We start from the raw sequence: 23218 nt of genomic DNA on the forward strand, positions 1-23218 counted from the left end.
GCATAAGAACAGTGATCACCAGACACCACAAGATCTCAGGCTCTCTTAAAAAAAAAAAAAAAATCAGCCCAGGACTGTCTCCAGAGGACGATGAGAATGTGACTTACCCCCAGGGAATGTGGGGGCTGCAAAAGAGGCCAGAGAAGACTGAGGACCAAGCTCCTCAGTGCCCTTCCTGTCATCTCTCTGGAAACGGAGCTTTGTGCCTCGGTCGCAGGACTCAGAAAGAGCAGGGCGGAGAAGGTCGCAGGCAGAACCCATCTTCCCCCCTCCTATCTCAAGCCACAGAAACAGGCGAGCTCAGGTTATCTTCGTGCATGCTTCTTTTCCCCAGAGATGAGTTGGGGGGTAGGGAGAGTGGGGAGATTCAGAATAGTCAATTCAGGAAACAGGGTGGTTTTTCTGCTGGGTCATCAGATGCATGCCCATTCAAGGGCTGCAAAACGAGCTGAAGTTTGGGTTCTGTGACCAGGCTACCGCGTCCCATCAATTACACCACGTGGAAAAAACTTTAGACAGTTAAAAATAACATAGGGGTCTGGTGTTTGGAAGATGTGGAGTGTGGAATGCCAGCCTGTCAAGTACAGAGCGCTGCCGACCAAAAGCGTGTGCTAGGAACACGTATACACACACCCGGTGCCACAGGAGGCCCACGGACCAGCAGGGTGCCTGCCCACCCCCCGCAGCAGCGCGCAGACCAACCCTCAACCGCCACCCACTTGGGGCTGAACCACTTTCAAGCCCTCTTCCAGCCGTGGAAAGGGCAAAGCTCATCCAGGAAGGAAGCACTTTCCTCCCTCTTGGAGGAGGCAGCAGTGGATGGGAAGCGTGAGCCAGGAGTTCAATCACCTCGGAGTCAGTTCACCGCTGTGTGCTGTGCTTCTGCATCTGCGAAATTCTCGTTCTTTCTCAGAAGGACCCAATTTCAGCACCAATTAAGTAGCATGCAGTAATTTAAATTCCTGAGACGCCTAGGTGGCTCAGCGGTTGAGCAGCTGCCTTCAGCTCAGGTCGTGATCCTGGGGTCCTGGGATCACGTCCCGCATCAGGGTCGCTGCAGGGAGCCTGCTTCTCTCTCTGCCTGTCTCTGCCTCTCTCTGTGTGTCTCATGAATAAATGAATAAAAATATTTTTTAAAAAATAATAAATAATCTAAACTCCTGGACAAAACATCCCATAGATAAATCTTTCCCAAAGTCTCCTAGCACATTTCTTCTAAGAGTAAATAATAAATTAATAATAATAATGTCATAGAGTTCTAGAACTTTTTGCTCCTAAGGAAGTCAGAGCCTCTCTTACTTTTCATGTCATTTTCCTCAAGACCACAATGTGGGGAAAAATCAGCTAGTACACCTTTCCATCTTACAGATAGAAACACAGGCTCCCTGTGAACATCTAGTAAGAGGGTAAGATGTGCCAACTCTGCTAAACACTTAACATACATTAACTTACTTAATTCTTCCAACAACACTCTGAAGGCAGAGACTATCATTCCGACTCAACAGATGAGGTGACTGAGGCACGAGGGGTTAGGACTGCTGCCCATAGTCAGGGGCCTTGGATTTAAACCCAGAGCCTGCATCTGAACTACAGGCCACATAACCCCTGCCTGCCACGCTGCTGCTCCCTGGGACAGAATGTTGGAGCTTCCAGACCCCAAGGCTCCAAGGAACCCTGAGGACTGGCGTGATGCCCAGCCTCCCCCTGAAAGCTAGCTCCCTGGGCCCCCGGCCTTCTTGCAGAAGGGACTGGACGACACATAGGTAGACAGCCTGAATGGGTAACAGGGGTGTTCACGTGCCTGGTGGCCGTGGGGAAGAACTTCCTGCAGAATAAACCACACAGTCCTCCCAGAAGGAAACACTGTCTGAGATACCTACAGCCCTCCTCCCCTGATCTGAACCATGAAACTAGTCCTCATGGCACCACGCTTTGATTGAGCTACAAGGGTCAGCATTTATGCTTTTCTCCCTTCCCTGGATTTGTGTATTTTATTTATACCATTTATGGGTTATTGCTGTTGTTTTGAAAGAAAAGGTTTGGTGACTGAAAGAAAGGGAGAAAGACTTTGAGAACTACCACTTGGACAGGCTTTGCTCTACAATCCCGCCCTACTAAGCAAATCTGTCCATGCGTGGGCCAGGGCAGCCCTATACCTGATGGGATGGGGGACTCACACCAGTGCAGGCGCCCCAGTGTGTCCCCTGTCCCCCACCCCTCTGCATAGAGCTCTGAAAAGAAACCAGAACATATTACCAAGGAAACCAAGAATGAGGATTCTGTTCAACCTTAGTGAAGGAGTCTCTGGAGGCAGGCAATCCTCCCTGCTGGGGGACACAGGGTGACAGCTCAGCCTCCCCCTGATACCTCTCTTGGCTTCCGAGGTTTTCAGGTTCAAGTTCAAGTACTTCCCACAAATTGGCTGCCAAACTGAGACTCATTCCGAACATACTGGCCGTGGCTATTTCCCATTTTTACCTTCTGTTCAGGGACCACCTTCCCACTGCCATCCAGCCGAACATATCCATTAGCTCCCCTCCACACATTCCTTCCTGCCTGGCCTTGCCTCCACCAGAAAGGAAGGAGATTCTTTAAGGAATCACTCAAATGTTTCCCAAGGCTCTGTTCATTTCCCTGACATGCCTGCCTTTCCCCATCCTCACCCTCTGTGGCTCCTCTGAGTCTGACCAGATCCCACTGTCCTCCCAAACTCAGCTTAAAGCCACCTCCCCCCTGAAACCTTCTCTGACACCCCAACCACAGGACACACTTTCTCTTTTCTCTTTTCTGATTTCATAGACCCTCTGGGGCTGGAGTGCTCATTTAGTGCAGTATAACCTCACACACCGTGTTTCTTCTCACCTGGTTTGCTGTGTGCAAGCTTTGACCTTCTCCTTCCTGCATTCCCCACTCCCACATTCATGAGATTGAGTGTGCCCTCCTGGGGACAAAGCAAATACCATTCCCTTCTTCTTGTGCCTCTCCAGCGCTTTTTGATCAAGGTGCAAGGCACGAGAAAAAGGGGAAAGGTGTCAACAGAGCAAGGACGAAGGGGATGAGAGGTCAGAAGGAAACCGAGGCTGGAGACACAAACCTTGATATCAGGCATTAAGTGGATTATTCCTCTATCTAGGGCTCAGAGAACGCTGGGGAGGCTTAGGTCTGAGTCAAGAAATGAAATAAGGAGCAGAGAGCAAAGAAAAATAAAAGGATAACCAGTGGGCTTTTCTTTCCTGGGGATTTCAAAAGCCACGATGCAGCCTGAACGAGAGATGCCAGGAAGTGGCCCAAGACTGTCCAATGTGTGCCTTGAAGAAAGGTGGGGACATGTCAGAGCTTTTACATTGTCCAGAGTGGTTCATCTGGGTCGAAAGGGAGACAGGAACTCCAGGCAACACAGGGCAATAATAAAGATTGTTCCATCAATCAGACTGTCTCTCGTTCTGTATTTCTTAGGAAACTGAACCCATTCCAGGCAGGTAATAGGTAAGAATGAATGATTGCCAGAAGAGGGCATATACCATTGGGTCCTCTCGGTTTGGCAGGTCGTCAAATAATAAAACAAGAATCCTACCACTCAAAGGATAGCAAGGGTGAGCTTGGTCTCAGAAGGTTCAGCCTCAGGAACCAGTTGGGCTCCATCCCTCCTCTCAGGCTGACTGGGATCTCCAGCCCCTGAGATGGCAAACAATGCCCCCTGGTGTGCTTTGGACCAGGGAACCATGGGAACTTGCCGAATTTCACAGAACTCTATAGATTAGTGTTCATCTCAGCTACCCTGTGCATAACTGACCTAAAATTGAATGATCCAAACCTGTTTCCCATCCCCCAGAGATGTGTGTAATTAGATAAAATGAGGACAGAATATGTATAAGTATCTGTTACACTGGGATGGCTGCCCAGAAAGGAAATGAGCGCCAGGAACCGGACGGCCCCGTGTGAGCCCTCTGCACCGAAGGCCTACGCTCTGAGACTCAGAGACGGTCACTTGGAGAGCCAGTGCTTGTGCGGTGTGACCTTCCCAAGTCGACAAACACTTTGGTACGGGTGTGCTCCTACAACCTATGTTTGGTGCACCATCAGCATTTTCTCTGGCTTCCTGCATTGAAGGATGTCTAGTAGACCAGAATCGGAATTAAAACTCCACTCAAGAAGCCCATTGTCACCTCTGGTCTTCACCTTACTCCAGATCCAGAACCAGGCCTCTGGGGGAGGGGAGGGCCGGGGGGTGGGTAACTTCTTCCGAATAGCCTCAATGTTGAATAATTTTTGGAGCATGGAAAAGCAGCAAGAGGACAGACAAAAGTTATAGTGATATTTTTCTCTCCCTCAGTATGGAAAATAAAGGCCCTCGCATGATCTCCAGGACACCATCTTTTGCCTCACTGTGAAGCAAACTTATCTGCATTGAACACAGTTGGGACAATGAGTCATAGGGAAAATGATATCCATATAGGTGTTGGTACTATAAAAGTATACAAAAGGCATTGTCTCAAAGAATATATATTCGAAAACAGTGACTGGGCCAGGGTCATCCCCAAAACTTAACAGGATAGTCCCAGCATTGGGTTAAACCATTGTAGTAGTCTCACCTTCTGGTCTCCTCCATCTTCAAAACTCCTCAGGTATAAATAAGGCTATAGGAAATCCCATAGCTGAGCACATAGTAGACACTCGAGAAAAATGTGGCTGATTTATCAGTGGCTGTTCACAAGCCCTGGGTTACTTCCTTAGTCCCTGAAATATAAGTATATACTGCCAAAGTATAAAGACTTGTCTTTGCTTCCCAAGGCGAGGGTCTTAGCTCCACAAAAATGAAGTGGTAAAGAAACACAGGGCTAGAATAAATGACACCGACATTCATCACAGCCATACATGCCACATGCGAGCAAGGCCAAGCTGGTGCCTGTTTTTCCAACTCCTGAAATTGAAGAATTTGGGGAATGGCAGTCTGCTGCCTTTTCCAAACTCCTGCAGTCAAGGGAGAGCATGAGAAACGTGTCAGCCCTAAAGGGCTGAAAGCAAATTTGGTAGGAAGAGCAGTATGTCTGCTTACAGACTTCATTTGCTCAGCTATTCCACACATATTTCTTAAATGCCTCCCATGCTAGATCCTGGGAGTAGAAAGGCACAGGCCACCACTATCCCAGCCTTCCAGGGTTTTATTCCAACTAACCAGAGTTAAGCATTTCAGTGGCCAAGGAAAAAGAGTATGCTTGGGACACTGGGGCTGAGGCAGGTGTGGCCAATTACACCTGAGGGTCGGCAAGGACTTCACTGGAGAAAGGGGGGCCTCTGAAGTGCCTGGAATTCGAGCAGGAAGGTGCTCATCAAGGGTGCCTGGGGCGGAGCAGGGGGTGAAAGGGTGCTGGAGGAGCCACAGCAGTTTGATAAGACTATAGGAGAATCTGAGGGGTTTGGTCTCTCTGAGCAGGGATACAGAAGCATGGTTTTAGGATCAGAAGTTCACCCACACCCCACATTCTCAGGTCCTTAACCTGAAGCCTGTGGATCAACTGATGGGCTCCTCAAGGTTTGTGAACTCCATATGCAGATGGTCACATCTATATGCATTTTTTCTGTGAAGTCAATCCACCACTTTCATATGATTCTCAAAAGGGTCTACAGTTGCCAAGGAAAGGTGAAGACAAAACATTCCATAGGACATCGAGTAGCCTGAACACCACACCACGAAGTGGAAGCCATGGTTTTCTGTCTCTGCATCCCACACATAGTTTGGTCTCTGACAAACTCATAGGTTTTTGGAAGTAGCAGAGTTAAAAGGATGAGGGCAAAGAGGCAGGAAGAAATTACCATCCTCATCACCAAAACAAACATCTGCATGTACTGACTGTGTGCCAGGCACTGGACTAGGTTTTAAAAACCAATACCCCTTTCTGTAAAGACACATGGAAATATGTCTTCTCGGTCTCCCCTTCCCAGAGCTAGGATTGCAAAGCCAGGTCCCTAAATGTGAATACAAGTCACCCAGGGCAATTCACTGCAATCCCCAGATCAGGCTCAAACTTTAGTTGGCAGTTGCCTAGCAACAGGTAACCCCGAAGACACATCACCAAACTGAGATGCCAAAAAGGCATTTTGTGGACAAGCTGGTTCTGAAAAACAGCCCCCATGCAAGTCTGACTGCCAGGTCTCTTGAGGAAGCTGGGGGAAGGTGTTGACTTTGTAGCCAAAAGGAGGCTGGAAGGCAGAGCTGGGAAGGTGCATGAATGACGAATGTCCCCCCATCCACCCACCTACCCCCACATTGGGAAGTAGGCACAGGAACACAGAACCAAAGGTTGAGGGAGAAGGCAGCCTATGCAGAGAAGGCGATTGGTGCCTCTGCACGTCCTCTTTTAAACCAGACCACACTTACTCTTCCCAGTTATATCTAAAGACACATAATGTGGTAAAGATCTGACTTGCACCTCCATCCAGCACTGCCAGAAAGTCATCGCCAGACCTCCAACTACAGCTAACTGGGGACCCAGGAAGCAGTTTTTATCCGACTCTACAGGGCAACTTCCTCCCTTATGGAGGCAGCAAGCACAAATGAAGCAAAGGAGATCTTACTTTCTAAAATTCAGATTTTTTTTTTTTATGGAAAGCTCAGAAATTCCTGCAGCTGAGTCAGGTGAGCCTGGGATTCCTAAGACAAAGGCTCTAACCCAAACCATCACACAGACCAACACAGTACCTCTCCCTGTGCAGGTGGTACGAAACACTTGGGTAGATGGGGCCTTCTTAGAACCCACCATCTCTTCTCCAGAAAGGTCTTGGGGGCTGTGGAAAGGGGCAAATAAATACATCAGTCTGGAAGAGATTCAGGAAAAGCAAATGCGGAAGTCAAACAACAACAAATAAGGCGGATATAAATCCAGATAAAATATTAAAATCATTAAAGGGCTGCTGCTCCCTGAAGATTGGGAAAAATGAAGAGAGTTAATTAAAAGCAATCTCCATGCACTGCTGAGCCAGCCGGCCCTGATAAATCAACAGCTGGGGCTGCTGTGGAGGGCAGTCAAGGGGCTTGGGGGGTGGGGGGTGCCGTCCAGGGAGGGGGGCTGCTGCAGAAACACCAGTGACGTCAAATTGAGCACAGCGACTTAAGTTTCGTGTCTGTTAAATATTTAATGGCCACTGAATAAAGTTGTCCTTCGATGGGGAGAAAATGATTGGTGAACAAAGAGGGAAGAAGATATGGATGAAGAGGTATTGTTTGTTTGATTCAAAACATACTTGGAACTGTGATGTCAGCCTCTTCTCTCTTGCTCCAAATGCAGAGGGTTTAGCTTTTTCTCTCTACCTGACCGCAGAGATATCTGTGTCTTCTCGGGTCTCTCTTCAAAACCCTGGGTCCTGTTTGTCTAGGGGGGCTGAGGAAGGTAGTATGAAGTCAGGGAAAGGAAAAGAGAGAGGGCAGAGGGGAAAGGCCTAAAAAATTCTCATTGTTGACTTTCAGCACCAAAAACAAAAAACAACAAACAACAACAAACAAAACAAAGAAAAACAGACTTTTAGCACAAAACAAAAACGTCAGCAAAAACGATAGGAACTTTCTTTTTTCTTGCTTGCTTTCTCTCTTTTATCCCCCCTCTTTCTTTCTCAACATCTCTTCTTCCCTCTTTTTTCTACAGTCCGATAAAGTTTTTGTTTTTTATCTTCAACAAAAAAACAGCTCAGAATTTTCAGGCTCAATCTAAGTAAAAAAGCAGCGAATTCCAAAGTGTTAGGAGAACAGCAGCCCTTCTCTATTCTAAGGGAACCCTCCAGCTCTTCCTTGATGGAAATATAATCAAGAGAAATGATTGGGGGAAAGTGTTTTTTCTCCTCCATAGAATTGGGATTGGAAGGGGAGTGTGTGCATGGGGAAACATAAGGAATTATGCATTTGGATATGCATTTTAATTAGGTGGACAGAAGCAGCCGCCTGTTAATTTTTCTTGCTTGTTTCCACTTAGCATTCATCACAGGCAGAACCACCATAGAGCGCTCCCACGATAATAGATGGTTCTGCATTGGCTAAGTCCTCAGGGAAAATAATTAGCAGGAGAGAATATATTCTCTCCACTCCCACTACCCCATCCACCCTGCCCTCCCCCATCCCCAGCACCACACTGCTTCCCCTCTCTGGCCCCCACCCCCAATCCATAGTAGTTTCACTAGGAGAAGCCTAGGGGAGCACTCAGCCTCCTGGCTTACAGACACTTACTTTGCCCTGCCAGAGAACCAGAGTCTGGAAGGAGAAACAGAGACTGGTGGCCTTCCTTGGAATGGAAGGTCCTAGATACAGGGAGGGAGGCTACTCTGCTCTGAGTTCTGAGGGGCAGGCTGGCAATCCATGTTGGCGAGGACAGGATGAAGAAAGCCCCAAAGAGGGTGAGACAGTTCTCACTGAGCTCACTGGCAGCAGACAAAGACATGTAAAGAGTTGTTAGTTGAAGAAAATGGGAGCCCAGATGACTTTTTTTTTCTTAATTTGCTTTTTATAAAGTAAAGGAATGTTAGCTGCATGGCACGGCAAGCTTGAATCTGAAGGCTGGCAATCAAGATGGAACTCTCTAGAGTTTTGACCCCCACCACGATGTACTCCATGGTCTGCTTTTACATAAAGACCCAATTCAGGCAGCTGATCTCCTCTGTCAGTAGCACACCCTCCTCACTGACCAGCAGATTGAAGCTTCGGCCCCACCTCCACCACTTCCTAGAGTTGTCTTGATAGAAGGAGCCAGGGGCTGCAAGATGACTGAGGCCCAAGTTTCAGGAAACCATGTTCCCTCTGCCCCCCAAGCTTCTGTGTCCTCTGATTTAGCGGATGGACTAAGTTCAGGCCTGACAATGGGAAGTGAAATGAGGGCTTCCCCTGAGCTCATAATTCTCACCTATTTCAAACCCAGACCAATGGGAAAAATTCCAATGAGATCCTAGGGCTATTTACACACAGCTGGATGAGTGAGGCTTTGCATTTCCTCAGAAACAATGATCTGGCTTGATATGTAATGCCATGCTCATTTCATTTATTTGAGTTGTAATATATTAAAATAATGTTTAATATATGAGGTATGGTTGACTCTGAGAAGGCCTCAGTCAGCTACCTGAAACTGTGCCGTTCTCCTAGTAACACCTCCTATTTACACTTTACACCTTTGGAAATGTTTTCACATCCATTATTTCATTCAGACACCTTTAAGGCCAAGCAGGGTTGGGTGCAGGGATGGGAAGAGAAAAGAGATCTCACAAGCTTGTCTTGGCTCGGGAAGATGCTAAGTCTGATTTACTAACTCATGCCTTTTAAGCTGTCCCATCCTCCCACGTGCTCCCTCGACTCTTCTTTTGCCAAATGAAACTTCCACCTGGCCCAGGAAACAAACCAAGTCTTCACTCCAAGACTCACCGGGTAACTACTACTGCTACAGCTGCTGGAGCTTCCCCAAGCCCAAACCTTGACACCCCATGTGCCCTCCTGATGAGGTAGAGACAAGGGGAAGGCAATCCATGGGGCTAGGGATGAAAGAGAGTCTTTGGGTTCTCAAAGGATTTACCCCTCAAAAAATAATGGTATTCCAACAGGGGGCAGAGGGTGGGAGACAAGGATATTGAATTTCACAGTTCTATTAGTATTTTTCCCTAAGTTAATAAGGTGAGGGTTGCCTGTACTATCTAGAAATGTAGTTCTTGAACTATAAAGAGTCTAAAAATGAAGGGGTCTAGACAAATACCCAAGAGAATTGAAAACAGGGACTCAGAGAGCTACCTATACACCCATTTTCATAACAGCATTACTCATAATAGCTAAAGATGGAAATAAGCCAAGTGTCCCTCATTGGGTGAGTAGATAAAGAAAATGTGGTATGTACATACAATGGAACATAATTCAGCCATTAAAAGGAAAGAAATTCTTGGGGTGCCTGGGTGGTGCAGTCAGTTAAGCGTCTGACCCTTGGTTTCAGCTCAGGTCCTAATTTCAGGGTAGTAAGATCAAGCCCCACTTCAGGCTCCCTGCTAAGTGCAGAGTCTGCTAAAGTTTCTCTCCCCCTCTCTGTCTGCCTCTCCCCACCCCCTTTTGCATGTGCTCTCTCTAAAATAAATACATAAATCTTTAAAAAAAAAAAAAAGAAGGAAGGAAGGAAGGAAATTCTGATACACGCTACAACCATAGATGAACCATGAGGACATGATGTTAAGTGAAATAAACATCACAAAAGGACAAATAATTGTGTGATTCCACTTACATGAGGCGCTTAGAATAGGCAAATGAATAGAGACAGGAAGCAGACTGATTATTACAAGGGACTGGGGGGTGGGGGAGATGGGAAGTTGTGTTTAATAGGTACAGAGTTTCTGCTTGGGATGGTAGAAAAATGCTAGAGCTGGATTGTATCAATGGTTGCACAACATAATGAAGGCACTTAATGTCACTGAAGTGTACACTTTAGAATGGCTACAATGGCCCATTTACATGTTACAAGTGTTAAATATACATGTTATATATATATATATTACCACAATTAGAAAAAATTAAGGGGCTGCCTCTGTCTGCTGGAGGTCAGGATAACCATTTTGTTTTTTTTTTTTTGTTTAAAAAAAGATTTTATTTATTTATTCATGAGAGACACACATAGAGAGGCAGAGACACAGGAGGAGGAGGGAGAAGCAGGCTCCCTGTGAGGAGCCCGACCTGGGACTCGATCCTGGGAACTCCAGGATCACGCCCTGGACCTAAGGCAGGTGCTAAACCGCTGAGCCACCAGGACTGCTCCACCATTTTGGTTTTTCTTGTATTTTGCCCGAGAATCACTATTTGGGCTTCCATGAATTCTCTGATGAGTTTTGCAACCCCCTCTTCCTCCTTTAGGCTTGTAGGAAATTGCCAAGGGAGCGTTCAACCAAAAGAAAGCCTGATAATAACCCCCCCAGAGGAATCTGGGATATTCTGGAGGCATGTCACTGGAAGAGAGGCAATGAATTCCAATTTAGACACTGCTAATACCCACCAGGGTACAGCCAGCCTCTGTATGTCTGGTAGTCACCTCCATTCCCTTGGCAGTAACACGGTATAGGAGAGGAAGGTTCGTGAGACATCAGTACAGATCCACCTACTTTGGCTCACTAAACAGACAGGTATCTACTGCTGCCTAAATGGAAGTGAAATAAGCAGTTTACTTCCACATTAATTGGGATGGGTCTATAGGGGAGGAGAGGGCAGGTCCAGGAAGATTGTCGATAAATGAAATCCAGAGGAGAAAAATCTTTTGCTTGCCCACCCTCCCCCTCCACACATTTAAAGAAAAGAAGTGAAGGAGCATGGAGACAGGTATTCTCAGTAATCCCAGTCTTTTCTACAACCAAAAGCTTGATCTGAGTGCTAATAAATAGCAAAATAGGCCAAATAGTCTTCCCACTTCTCTCTCCCCTCTCCATCCTCTGGTTGGGGATGCTAATGAGAAGAATATTCAAAAAGGAGAATCAGAAGAAAAGTCCATGTTCTAAATCGCCTACCACCTGGTCCTCAGCCTCTGGCCGTGAGAAGGGAGAGGAGTGCCATCCCAGTTAGAACCCCAACTGGTAGCACAATGTGACAGGACTGGACCCAAGGAGGTGAAACTAATGAAGATTCCTCAGTCTTAACAAATCCCCCTTAGAAACACACTTTACAGAACAAGGAAGAATTTGAACTTTGGCCCCAAACTGCCCCCTGCCACCCAATTGACCATAGCAAGAGCCACCAAGTTATTGACATGAAAGGAATTCCCACAATCAAGGTGCATCACCTTCATCTTAAAGACAAGGGCTTTGCAGTTCAGAGAAGCTCTGTGTCCCAGAGGGAATTGTGAGTTGGTGGTACAAATGGAAGCAGCAGTGCTCAAGGCTCTGGATTTTTCTCTCGGAGCTTTTTCTCCTCCATGACTCTGAAGTCCTCATAGCTACAAAGAGTAGCAAGTGGTGAGAAATGAACATAGAAGAGAGACACAGTTTGAGATAGAGCCATACTGATGGCAAGGGGAAGTTTGAAGGCTGCAAAACCTCTTCCGGTGGAGCTTCCAGTTGCAATTAATACAAACAGCAGGTTTTCAAAGTGAATAACTACCCGGAAAAACAAAACAAAACAAAACAAACAAAAAAAAAAAAAAAAAAAAAACGCACTCATTTCACAGCAACCTGAGATGACCACAGTCTCTGGATTTGGTGGGGGAGGAGAGGGTGCAAAGGGGGATTAAACATGTGTCATCATTGTTTCCTAGACTCATATCCAGGGCTGGAGTGGAAGAGGGCTCAGTGTGGGCTATTTGAACCCCGTTATTAGGCATTCTGAGTGCTATCCCCCTCGCCCCTCCCTGCTTCCCAACACAGCCCCTAACTCTGAGCCGTTTCAGGGCTTCTCTCTTCCCTTTCCACCCCCTACACCAATACTATTCACAAACACAACCTCGAAATTCCCAACACAGTCTGCTCCTCTTTTCCCACCCACCCCCACCCAACACCTTCCAACCACTGCTTTTAAAACTCTGATGCAAATCACAGGCTTCAAAAACCTTCCTTGGGTGACAGTTTTACGATTCTAGCTCCATTCATCCATATGGTCTGACAGACTGTGAAACACTAGTAACCGGACCAATAAGAAAAACAAATTAGAAAAACACCACAACACCTCATCTCGCCCCAGTCACTCACGCAACTAAAGAAAACTTTGGAACTTGCAATAGATCATAATATCAGGCTCTCCCACTGTTAAACAATCATCTTTTCAGAGTTCCAGACCACACAGCCGTCTTATCCATTCACCTGCTCCCTTACTGCCACCCCACCTCACCCCACCCCACCCTCAGGCCATGTTTTATCTTTCTTGTTAAATACCTACATATTTAAAGACTATCTAGAGCTAGGATCATGCTTACATAGGCCCCAGCTGGAAAGAAAGGGTGGCTGCCCAAAAACTATTTCAGCGGTTGTGGCATTTCTTTGGCCAGGGGCTTGCCACATTTGGCTACATCTCTGTCTTCTACTGACTTTCAAAACACTCAAAAACCACAAAAGTTACTTTGCAGAGGTTGGGATGATAAACAGACCTGGATTCTGGTGCATTTTTATGACCCAGCCCCCATCGCCACTACAATCAGCAAGGCTGAACTTGGAAAACAAGTCAGCCTCAGTTTCCTTTCTGTTTCTGGTGCAAAACAAAGCCTGACCATAGCATTCTTTTTTTTTTTTTTTTTTTGCATTGATCTGAGCAGATGGCTCTGAAACAGCTTTAGACATTATGGTCTTTCTCAGTTGGATCCAAATCCCAGCTCTACCTGCATGATTGCATCAAGACAGAAGAAGATGAGAAGTCCTCCAATGAAGTGGCCTCTGAATGCCAGCCCACTTTAGGGCTCTCAGGAGCTCCCATTCTCCTGGCCATCTCTGGGTATCTCCCCAGGTGGTCTGCAAGGCAGGCTGTTTTCAGAGGTTTGCCCTGTGACAACACCTCTGCTTGGGTTCTGGCCGAAATTAATATCTTTTATGGGTGCCTCATCAAAACCAGACATTCTTCCTGTTGAAAAATAATGTGTGCTAATGAAGTTTGGGGAATTCAAGGCTTTTTTTTTTTTTTTTTTTTTTTTTTTGAGTGGCAACCAGAAGCAGATGGAGAAGGTGGCTCTTAGGCATCTGTTGGCTTAAAATATCTGAGGGTCCTTTTTCATAAGGGGCTAAAATAATGTCCATAAAAGGCTACAAGTTCACAAAGTCCCAACCTTCATATTCCCCACTTAGTACCTACCCACGTTCCCCCTCTCCAACAGAAAGAGCTAAAAGGAGATTAGAACCAGGAATGCGGCTCTCTCCCACCCCCCTCTTCTCTGATATCTAAACTGAGTGCCACAGCAAGAGTGAGGTCTGGCTTGTAAGTGGCCACAATTGCATAACTTTCACAGGCACTGAAACCACTTTAGATTACAATACAGTGTATCCAGATCATAGGATGTATAAAGAGATGAAGATTTGAAATCCATCTACACACATGACCTGCTGTTTGACCTTGGCTAAGTTAAGTGTGTATTTACTTCTCCCAGAATTGTGTCCTTAATAACAAAACAGAGGTATAGACACATACCTCCAAGCAAGAGAAACTCCTTACAAAACAAAGTTTCAATACAATTACGTATGTTCACAGTTATAAGCATGACGAAATAGTTTGCCGGTCTCATTCTTTTTAAACAAATAGTTACTTGAGGAAAGCCCTGTTGGTTTATATAGAATAATTAAATAATAATAACAGTTATTCTTTTCTAAGCAGGCAGTTATAATAATAGATACATATGTGCATAATCAAGTCTGGCAGAAGGTGGCAGACATTCCCAGTTAAGTGCATACAAACCAGGGTTTTGATAACTTAATAAAAGAGTAAGTTGTTTAAAGTGTTGATAGAGATTTGGGGGAGGGTAGTTTACCTGAACTAGAATACCAAGTAAGATTAGAATTTGTACTAAAAGCATTAGGTGTCCTGGGTATGCAGAAATCAACCAGAATATGTCACGGAACTGACTTCTACACAGATCTTTACCAAATCCATATTCATGTCACCTGCATGGGTTTACCTCACTAAATGGCCCTTATCTTGCTCGTACATGTAAGAAATGAGGGTTACTCCCACATCTAGGCTCAGACAATGTAGCTGCTAAATTAAATAATGTGTAATACCCATTTACACATCATACAAGTCTATCAATGCTTTTAAATTCTATTTGTCCAGATGTGACTGCTTGGTTGTGGGGCCACCCGCCGGGTCCTCTTTGTGATCTGATCAGTCCAGGCGGCTCCTGTTTCTGCCTCTAACACCCTGTTGGGCAGTAATAAGATGTTAAAGGCGCCAACAGAGAGAAGCCAGGCTGTCAGCTTCAGAGGGGAAAGGGGTGAAGGGTACAAGGAGGAGGAATAAGAAAGGGAGTTGAGGGAAGATCAAAGACAAGCAGGAAGAAAGCCAAACTGCGAAGAGAGGAGATGTGGTTCCAGGAGCTTGGGACCCTAAGGAAGACCCCAAAGCAATGAGATTCAAATTGTACCATCCAGTCACCCGAGCTATTGAATTATTAAATGTCCCACGTGGAAAAGCCAGTATAATGAAAAATGGTCCATCCTCAGGGTAGGCAGAGTCCTACAGAGGTGTTGCATGAAACCTGAGCTTGTTTCTCCCCCGCATATTAACCCACCACCACTTTATTCCCCAAAGCTAGAGGAAACCTTTGTGTGACTGGGTTTCTGTAGGGGGCGACCGTGTGGTTGGCTTTTTTTTTTTTTTTTTTAGGAAAGGGAGAGAGAGACTCGGAGGCACACAGAGAAAATGCTAATGTCGTTCAGCTCCGTTTCATTGTCAGGAGGGACACAAGAGGATAAAAACCTAGCTCTCCAAACCATTCTCGCGGCTCCCCTCCTCCCTACACCACCATCCATCCCTTTAGCTGGATGTGTCTCTGCGCTTTGTTCTAATTTATCCCATGCATAATTTATTTACGTGTGTATTGTTTCCTGATCAGCAACTTTTAAAAACAAATGAAATGTAGAAGATGTCTTGCTAAATAAGTTGTTTTCAAAAAATAAAGGCAGATGGTGTGGGTCTCCCAATAACAACGTGTGTGCTCCTGCATTAGGAGTTTAAAAGCCGTCCGGAGCGCAGGAGGTTCGGCTCGTCCGGGAGAGGGGGTGGGTATTGTTTACACCCCCTTTCCTCCAGGGAAAGGGTTTGGGATGCAAAAAGGAGGAGCTAATTAAAAAATGACCACTCAACTCCCGTCTAGAAAAGGCAGGCAGGGATGTTGTGTGTATGCTAGCGCGTGCGCGCGCGCGCGTGTGTATGTGTGTGTGTGTGTGTGTGTGTGTGTGTGTGTGTGTGTCGACACAGAATTACAAAACATGTCATTGCAACTGTCTCTAATTATTACAAAGTATAAGTTTAATAATTCAGGACTAATTCCACTAAACCAGCCCCCTTCTCTGTTCCCTCCTCCACCTCTAACCCCACCCCACTCAGACACCCTCGCCAAACACGCACCCTTCCGCAGTTCAAAAACAAACAAACAAACAAAAAACCGGAGCCGGCAGGGAAACAAACCCTGGAGCGTTTAGAGATATTGCGCCTGCCGGCGCGTGAGCGGGCTCCAAGGTAACGCTGGTACCGCTTTCCCAGTAGGAAACAAATCTGGCGCACATGTGAAATAGATTTCTCTAACTTGAGTTTACCAGGTGGCATCAGCCTGCCTATGTGATTTCGGCTGGAAATGGGGAAACTGCAAATCAGCTGGAGGTTCGGCTGAAACTCACAGCATCAGCGGTGTGGCTGCGCGAGCGACCGGGGAGCGAGGATGCGGCGAAGTTACGCCCATTTATTCTGCTGTAAAACATTTTCTTTCTTGGCTGAAACGTTGTGGCGTTCCAGTGCAGTGTATCCGAGCTTGCGAGCGAGAACTAAAGCCGGGGGCTGTTCTGTGATCGGCGTCAGCTTCCAGCTTCCTCTTAATCGCAGCTTTAATCGCAGCTTTAATACATGTATATTAAAAAAAAAAAAAAAACTCCGAACCGGGGACCTTACTACCTTTTCCCCTATTAATGATGGGAGATAAGCTGGTGCAAACACGTCCGATTACCCTCGCGCGTTCCTTTGCGCTAGGAAACACCCCCACACCCCCCGCAGCCTCCCTCCCTCCCCCGGTGCGAACGTGGTTTTCAACTCCAGGAGGAGCCTGGGGTGCCAGCGCGGTGCGCTGAGTTGAAATAACCCGCACGGGCATCGGCCACACAGCCAGGAGAATTTTGCACGAAACGCCCCCCACCTGCATCTCCCCCTCCCCTCGCCCGCGGCTCCCACCCCGGCTGGGAAGTCCTGGTCCCAGAGGCGCGGACCCCGAGCCACGCCGCGCGGCGACCGGGAGTCCCGACCCACGTCGCGCGGCGATGGGGGAGCGAGCTCTCCTCTGCCAATATCATTGCCAATAGCACCCCTTGTAGGGCGACGCTAGTTTTCCGAAGCCTCCAGCGGCTCCGCGATCGCGATCGGACTTGGCGGCTTAACATTTCCATCGACTGGAAGGAAGGAAGGAAGGAAGCCAGGACGAAAAGGAGCAGGAAGGCAGGCAGGCAGGAATTGGCAGTCGGACCCGGGGACTGGTCCCCGCATGTCCTCGCCCAGCCCGCCCCCCTGCGTCCGGGATCTGGGCGTCCGCTCAAAGTCTCCCGGCGGCGGCCAGAGGCACCTGCCCCTCGCTCTGGCCGGGAGCAGAAGCTGCCTCTCCGCCCGCCTCGGTTTTTCACCCAGAGGAGGCAAGAACACCATTCATAAGACCTGCAGCCTCCCTGCCTCCCAATCAACCCCAAGTTAACCCGAGTCGTTAATACACTACACCCAGTTCGCCCGCGAACACACGCAGACACACCGGCGACCGCCCGGAGCGCGGTCACGCTCGGGGGGCTGCCCCGGCAGGAAAGCCCCCGGGCAATCACCTGGGCCCCAGGGCTCCCGGGACCCACTGCTCCCCCTGCGGTCCTCCCAACTCCGGAAGGTTTGCACAAACTCCCCGCGAGCGATCGGAAGGCGTAAAGCGCCCTGCAAACTCCGGAGCTGCCACGGTCCGCTCGCCCCGGCGGACCCAGCAGCCGGGCAGGGGCTGCGGACTCCGGAGGCGCGGGGCGCAGCCAAGTGCACCCAGGCGGCCCCTGCCCGGCGCTCGCCCCCAGCTCGGCCGCCCCCCGCGCCGCGCTCGCCATCCCGCGACGCCGGGCACTCGGGGGACCGTGCAGTCCCCGAGCTGCCCACGACCGCCCGCCTCCCACCCCCCCCCCCCCGTAGAGCGCTCGAGCGCCTGGCTCCCCTGCCGAAAACCCCTCTCCGTGCGTCTTCCAATTAAGCAGAACACAAACGTAACAATTTTCTTCTTGTTAATTGCATCTCTTGACATTTCTGCGCGTTGGGGGTAAAAAAAAAAAGAAGATGAAGAAGTAAGAGCTGAAAGAAAAGAGAAGCCCCGCCGCGGCTGCAGGCGCCTGCAAGCGCAGTGCATTGGCAGCGCTTGGCACGCGGAAGGCGCCTTTTTTTTCATATTGAAACCAGGCGGAATATGTACATTTTTTAGTCTTACTTACGCTTTCAGGGGGTTGTGAATGACAGTCGCCATTTTGCTACAATGTAACAGAATATTGTCTGTCTCAGAGTTCTAAAGGTTCGCTCAGGGGAAGCGGCGAGCCAATCAGAGCACGGGATACCGGCCCGCTGGCCAATGGGCGCTGCTGGTCGCCAGATGGGCGGGGCCTGCACGGTGGTAGTTATTAGGGGAGCTGTCAAAGCCCAGAGGTCACTCCCTTTTGTAGAGCCCGAGAGCAAGCAGGTCTTAAAGGGGCAGTACCGCGAGAGCAGCTCCTTTTCGGATTTGGGAAAGTGGAGACGCACGGGGAAAGTATTCTAGTTTGGTTTGAGTCCCTACTTTCTAAATAATTGCAGAGAGTTTGCGCTCCTGGACAGAAATATTTAAGTATTGCCAACAAACCACTGAACCCCATTCATTAGCTTTTGGCTTTGCTGTTACGTTTTTAATCCCCCAAAGGGCAAATCCCCTCGTTCCCGTGCAAAAGTTGGAAGGCTGCCGTTTCGTCTAACAAATTACTACACGAGCCCAGCAGTTTGCTAATGCTCTAGGTCCAAGGCTTTTTAACATTCTCATTCCTGTAGTGTTTTCTTTATCTCGGCCACCTTCTCTCTCTCTCTCTCTCTCTCTCTCTCTCTCTCTCTCTCTCTCGGTTTCTTGGAACTGCTGCCGCCGTTCCCGGCGACTCCAGGACAGCAACTCCCCTCCCCCTGGAATGTCTCAATGTCAGGCTCGCTCCCTCCGGCAGCCAGGGCTTTCGTTACGTAATGCGCGGTGGTCGCTGTGCGCGGTTCCCCACTCCGACCTCTTCCAATCTACACACACACCAGAAACTTCTGAAATGGTCAGATTCCGGCCGGCCGGGGAGCCAAGTGGGACCTGGCGCTCTGACCTTTAGGCTTGGGGACAGAGGAGGTTTAAGGAAACTTTTTGGAAACGCTTTCTGCTACTAGGAAAGAGAGTAACTAGACAGAAGGTGTTGCCAGAGTCTCTTTCGGGGAGTAGCACACGCGATTCTGGCGTCACCTTTCACTACTTAGGTACACGGTGGAAAAATTTGCTACTGAATAATCCGGTAGGACCCGAGGCGTTCAGAGTCTGTGTCTGCTCCAAGTCAGCGTGAACTCCTCACTGGCGAACCCCCGACGAAATTGGGAGACTTCGGTGAAGCCAGGCTTCCACGGGGCAGCGGGGAATCTCCCGGTGGATGAAATCGCACTAAATCATGAATAGGGGCCTCGTTAGCATACAGAAATCTGGCTAACATCCCAAAGTTGTTTAATCAGGTCAAATAGCTAAAATAGCGGAGGAGGGGTTGAAGGGAGAGAAGATGCCAAATTGCCACCAGTTCTTCAGAGCTCTGCACTCTCACTTCCTTTCTCAGGGCTCCTCTCAAGGCAATGAATTAAAATTAACAATAATAATAATAACAATAATGTTCCAGAACTTTCAGAGCGCAATTCCATACACTATTAGAGTTACAGAAAAACAGAATAAGACTGAATGGGTATGTTTGTTTATAAGACTTGAAATCTTTAGCTCCTTCTTTCTGCCTAGTTCATAGGCAAGTCCTATAGATTTCTTTGTAACCCCTTTGTCACTTGAAACACCTTATACATTTTTCTAAAATTAAAGTTTGAAAAATTCTTTTCTTACTAATTTGTCAAGGAAGGGAGTGGTTCAGAAGCTAGTTCTTGGCCTAGGATGGGGTTTGGGAACATTAAAAAGCAAGCAAAGTTCAGACCTAAGAACTCTGAGGAGTTTGAAGTATCAGCCAGAACTCCCACCAACCTCTTTGAGATATCAAAACCACAGCAGATTGGAAGACAACTGCAGACTTTTCATACATGCAGCTTGATAAAGGAAGCGGGAAATGTGGAGCCCGCCCTGAATGAGGCTTTCAATTTAATAGGAGAGGGAAAACAAATTTATATTACAAATTGGAAAAAATATATAGACTCTCAGAATGTATAATCATGTATGTGTTTAAGGCCCAGATGCAGAAACCAGCATCTAACTACCTGGCACACTTAAAAATGGCAAATCAGATCTGCCTTCACTATGAGAAATTTTAATCCAGAACTTAAATACTTCAGTTGCATTTTATAATGGTTGAACTGGGGGGGAAAAAATTAAAGACAGATTTTTTTTTTTGAGTACGATACACTTGCTTTATATAATCTAATGGAATACCATTTTAAGTCTATCAAAGGTGTGACTTTTGAATAAACAGAATGGTTGTGAACCCACCTTTTATAATTCCAAGACATATAAGAGCTATTATTTTAGCTTTGGTTTTTATATCATAGATCAAGGGGTTTTTTTCAACAGTAAGGCAAATTCTGTCAGTTTGCAAATGCCCTGATCCCTCTGCAGTGAAGCCAGATTTTCCAAATAGGTCTTTAAACGTTATTGATCCAACCCCACAAAAAGGCACATATTTTTTTGCCAGAATGCTCAAAAGCAAGGGTGCTTAGAGTGGACATGTTTAAGGGAGACTGGAATCTTGAACAGTTTGTAGAATATTAAATGTCACATTAATTTTGCAAAGAAGTAGTGTGTGTGGTTAGAAGTGTGGCCCTTGAAATCCACTTTCCTGAGTTTACCACTTATCAACCAGAGTATCTTGGGCAAATTTACTTAACAACTTGCATGTTTTAGTTTCCTCATCGGAAACATGGCAATAATGATGGAAACCTGGAGAGGTTCCATACTTCATATGGCTCTTTTTCAGGACACACATCAAGTGTCTGGCACATAGCAAGCTCTCAATACATGTTGATTATCATTTTTAAAATTTTTTTATTTATTTATGATAGTCACAGATAGAGAAAGAGAGAGAGGCAGAGACATAGGCAGAGGGAGAAGCAGGCTCCATGCACCGGGAGCCCGATGTGGGATTCGATCCCGGGTCTTCAGGATCGCGCCCTGGGCCAAAGGCAGGCGCCAAACCGCTGCGCCACCCAGGGATCCCTGATTATCATTTTTTATTGAGATATTTAATTCTTTCCTGATGGCATAAGGAATGTAGGAAATCTGAACAAAAAGACACAACAGAAAGTAAAATAGTCTATCAAGTTTAGTTTTTTAAACTCAATTTAAGAAAAATGAACAAAGAACAACTTTAATGAGAACAAAATAATAAACAGGACTACTTCAGTTAGGAGTCATATAACTACTTCAACCCAAAAAAATCTCTTCTTGCTGATTGTGATATCAAGACACTTTCAAAATCCCATCTCTAAAGCTCTATAGAGATTCTATAGCTATATATAGGTATAGATTTGAATATACTCTATCCCTCCCCATCTCTTTCAATGTGTGTGTGTGTGTGTGTGTGTGTGTGTGTGTGTGTGTGTATAGTTGCCCATCTCTTTCATCTTGATTTAGCTGGTTAGGTAGCTTAATTTGGAGGTCAGAGTGGGCCCAGAATAACCACTCTCTATCCCACCTGGAGAGTCTAGAACTGTGCTATCTAACATGGGAGCCAGGAGTCACATGTAGCTACTAAGCACTTGAAATGTGACTAGTCCAAATGGAGATGGGCTGTAACTGTTAAGTACACACCAGATTTCATAGACTTAGTACCAAAAAAAAGAGTGTAAAATAACTCGTTAGTGATTTTCATATTGATTACACATTAAAATGACAATATTTTGGACTTACTAGGTTGAATAAAAAGTTATTGAAACTCATTTCACCTGTTTCTTTTTACTTTTTAAATGTGGCTACTAGGAAATTTTAAATTATTCATTGTGGCTGGCGTTGTGTTTGTATTATACACGATTGCTTCAGACCATGTGTGTGAGGGGAGGATGAGGCCTTTCTCAATCATGTTAATTCATCTTGTGGATGCTTCTCAAATTCAGCCTTAATATCAGTTAGCAAAACTCCCTGACCCCGCTGAGGTATGTGTCCAAGGCCACCATCCAAAGGAACATTTGGGGTATGACTACAGACTCAAGTACCCAAACCACTAGGGGCACCCAAATCTGCTTTCTCTTAAAAAGTTTAAGGGCTAAAAAAAAAAATTTAAAAAATAAAAAAAGTTTAAGGGCTGTTTCCACGGACATGGAGTCAAAGCTATGAGGAGATGCCCTTGCAGAAGCAGGGAAGAATGGCATTTCTGTAGCAAGTTTCGGCCTTTGCAGCTGACTTTTTTCAAAGCACATCAAAATAAGAGAGAGGGGGGAAGGAGATGCAGAAATCACCGACAGCCAAAGAGTTCCTTTGAAAGAGGAAGTGTGCCACAAAAGCCATCCAAAATAAATGCACTACCTAGCAGTCTCTGGGAGCTGAAGGAGTTTTAAGTCCTCTGGGTGTTAAAAAATAAGAACAAGCTCACCCTTGATCCCTCTATTCATCCACAGGACAATCAGTCATGACCTTGGAAGCTAATCAGCCATGCTGGTTCCCTGAGATCCAGAACCAGCCCTGGTATGTTCTAGACACTAAGCTGAAAAGGGAGCATCAAAACTATAATCTTGTTTTCTCTCCTCTTGGGGATGTGGGTAGAGAGGCTCTTACTCCTCTCACAATATCTCAAAGCACAGAAGAAAAAAAAGTCAAGTTCTGGGTGTGTGAGATGCTCCTAAGGTCAGACCTCTGAAACCTCTTATTTCATGGTAAAGCCAAATAGAAACCAGTGCTTGCTGCTTTCCACTAACTCAGTTCATTCATTCACTCATCCACTGGAGGCTCTCTTTGAGGGAGGCATTGTGCTAGGCACAGGTGGTGAAACAAAAATAAACCAGACAGGGAAAAAACCCGCAAAAAGCAATTCCCATCCATCTGGAGAGAGAATAAAGATAGTAGGCCCAACCCTACAAGCAAGTGGAGTAATTACTTGATGTGACTTAAAAGGGAAAAGCAGCCTGCCCAGCCAGGCCCTCCTTTTCCTGGCACTGTGCCCATAATCCCAATGGATGCATCCTTGGGTGTTTCTTGAGTGCATTCACTCCTTTGAGTATTCCAGGTTTCATGGTAGTGAGATTTTCACAAATTGGTTTAAAACAGGGGAGAAGTGATACATGTCCAAGTGATACATGTCCTCCACCATAGTGGAGGGAGCAAGTACCTCCAACGTTGGGGGAAGGAAAAGG

General features: G+C 46.7%; 1 protein-coding gene across 6 annotated transcripts in view; it reads right to left on the minus strand.

Moving 5' to 3' along the window:
- Nucleotides 1-18187, minus strand: part of DPF3 (double PHD fingers 3) — a 260012-nt gene extending 241825 nt beyond the window's left edge. For all 6 annotated transcript variants that reach the window (XR_007412711.1, XR_007412710.1, XM_025442362.3 and 3 more), the window contains exon 1: nucleotides 18118-18187. Coding sequence is in view for 4 of the 6 variants with exons in the window: in XM_025442362.3 (XP_025298147.1) it covers nucleotides 18118-18149 (32 nt within the window). In the remaining 2 variants the exon portion in view is untranslated. The remainder of the gene's footprint in view (nucleotides 1-18117) is intronic.
- Nucleotides 18188-23218: the final 5031 nt, after the last annotated feature.

This window comes from Canis lupus, chromosome 8 (genome assembly GCF_003254725.2).
Source record: "Canis lupus dingo isolate Sandy chromosome 8, ASM325472v2, whole genome shotgun sequence".
Classification (NCBI taxonomy): Eukaryota; Metazoa; Chordata; class Mammalia; order Carnivora; family Canidae; genus Canis; species Canis lupus.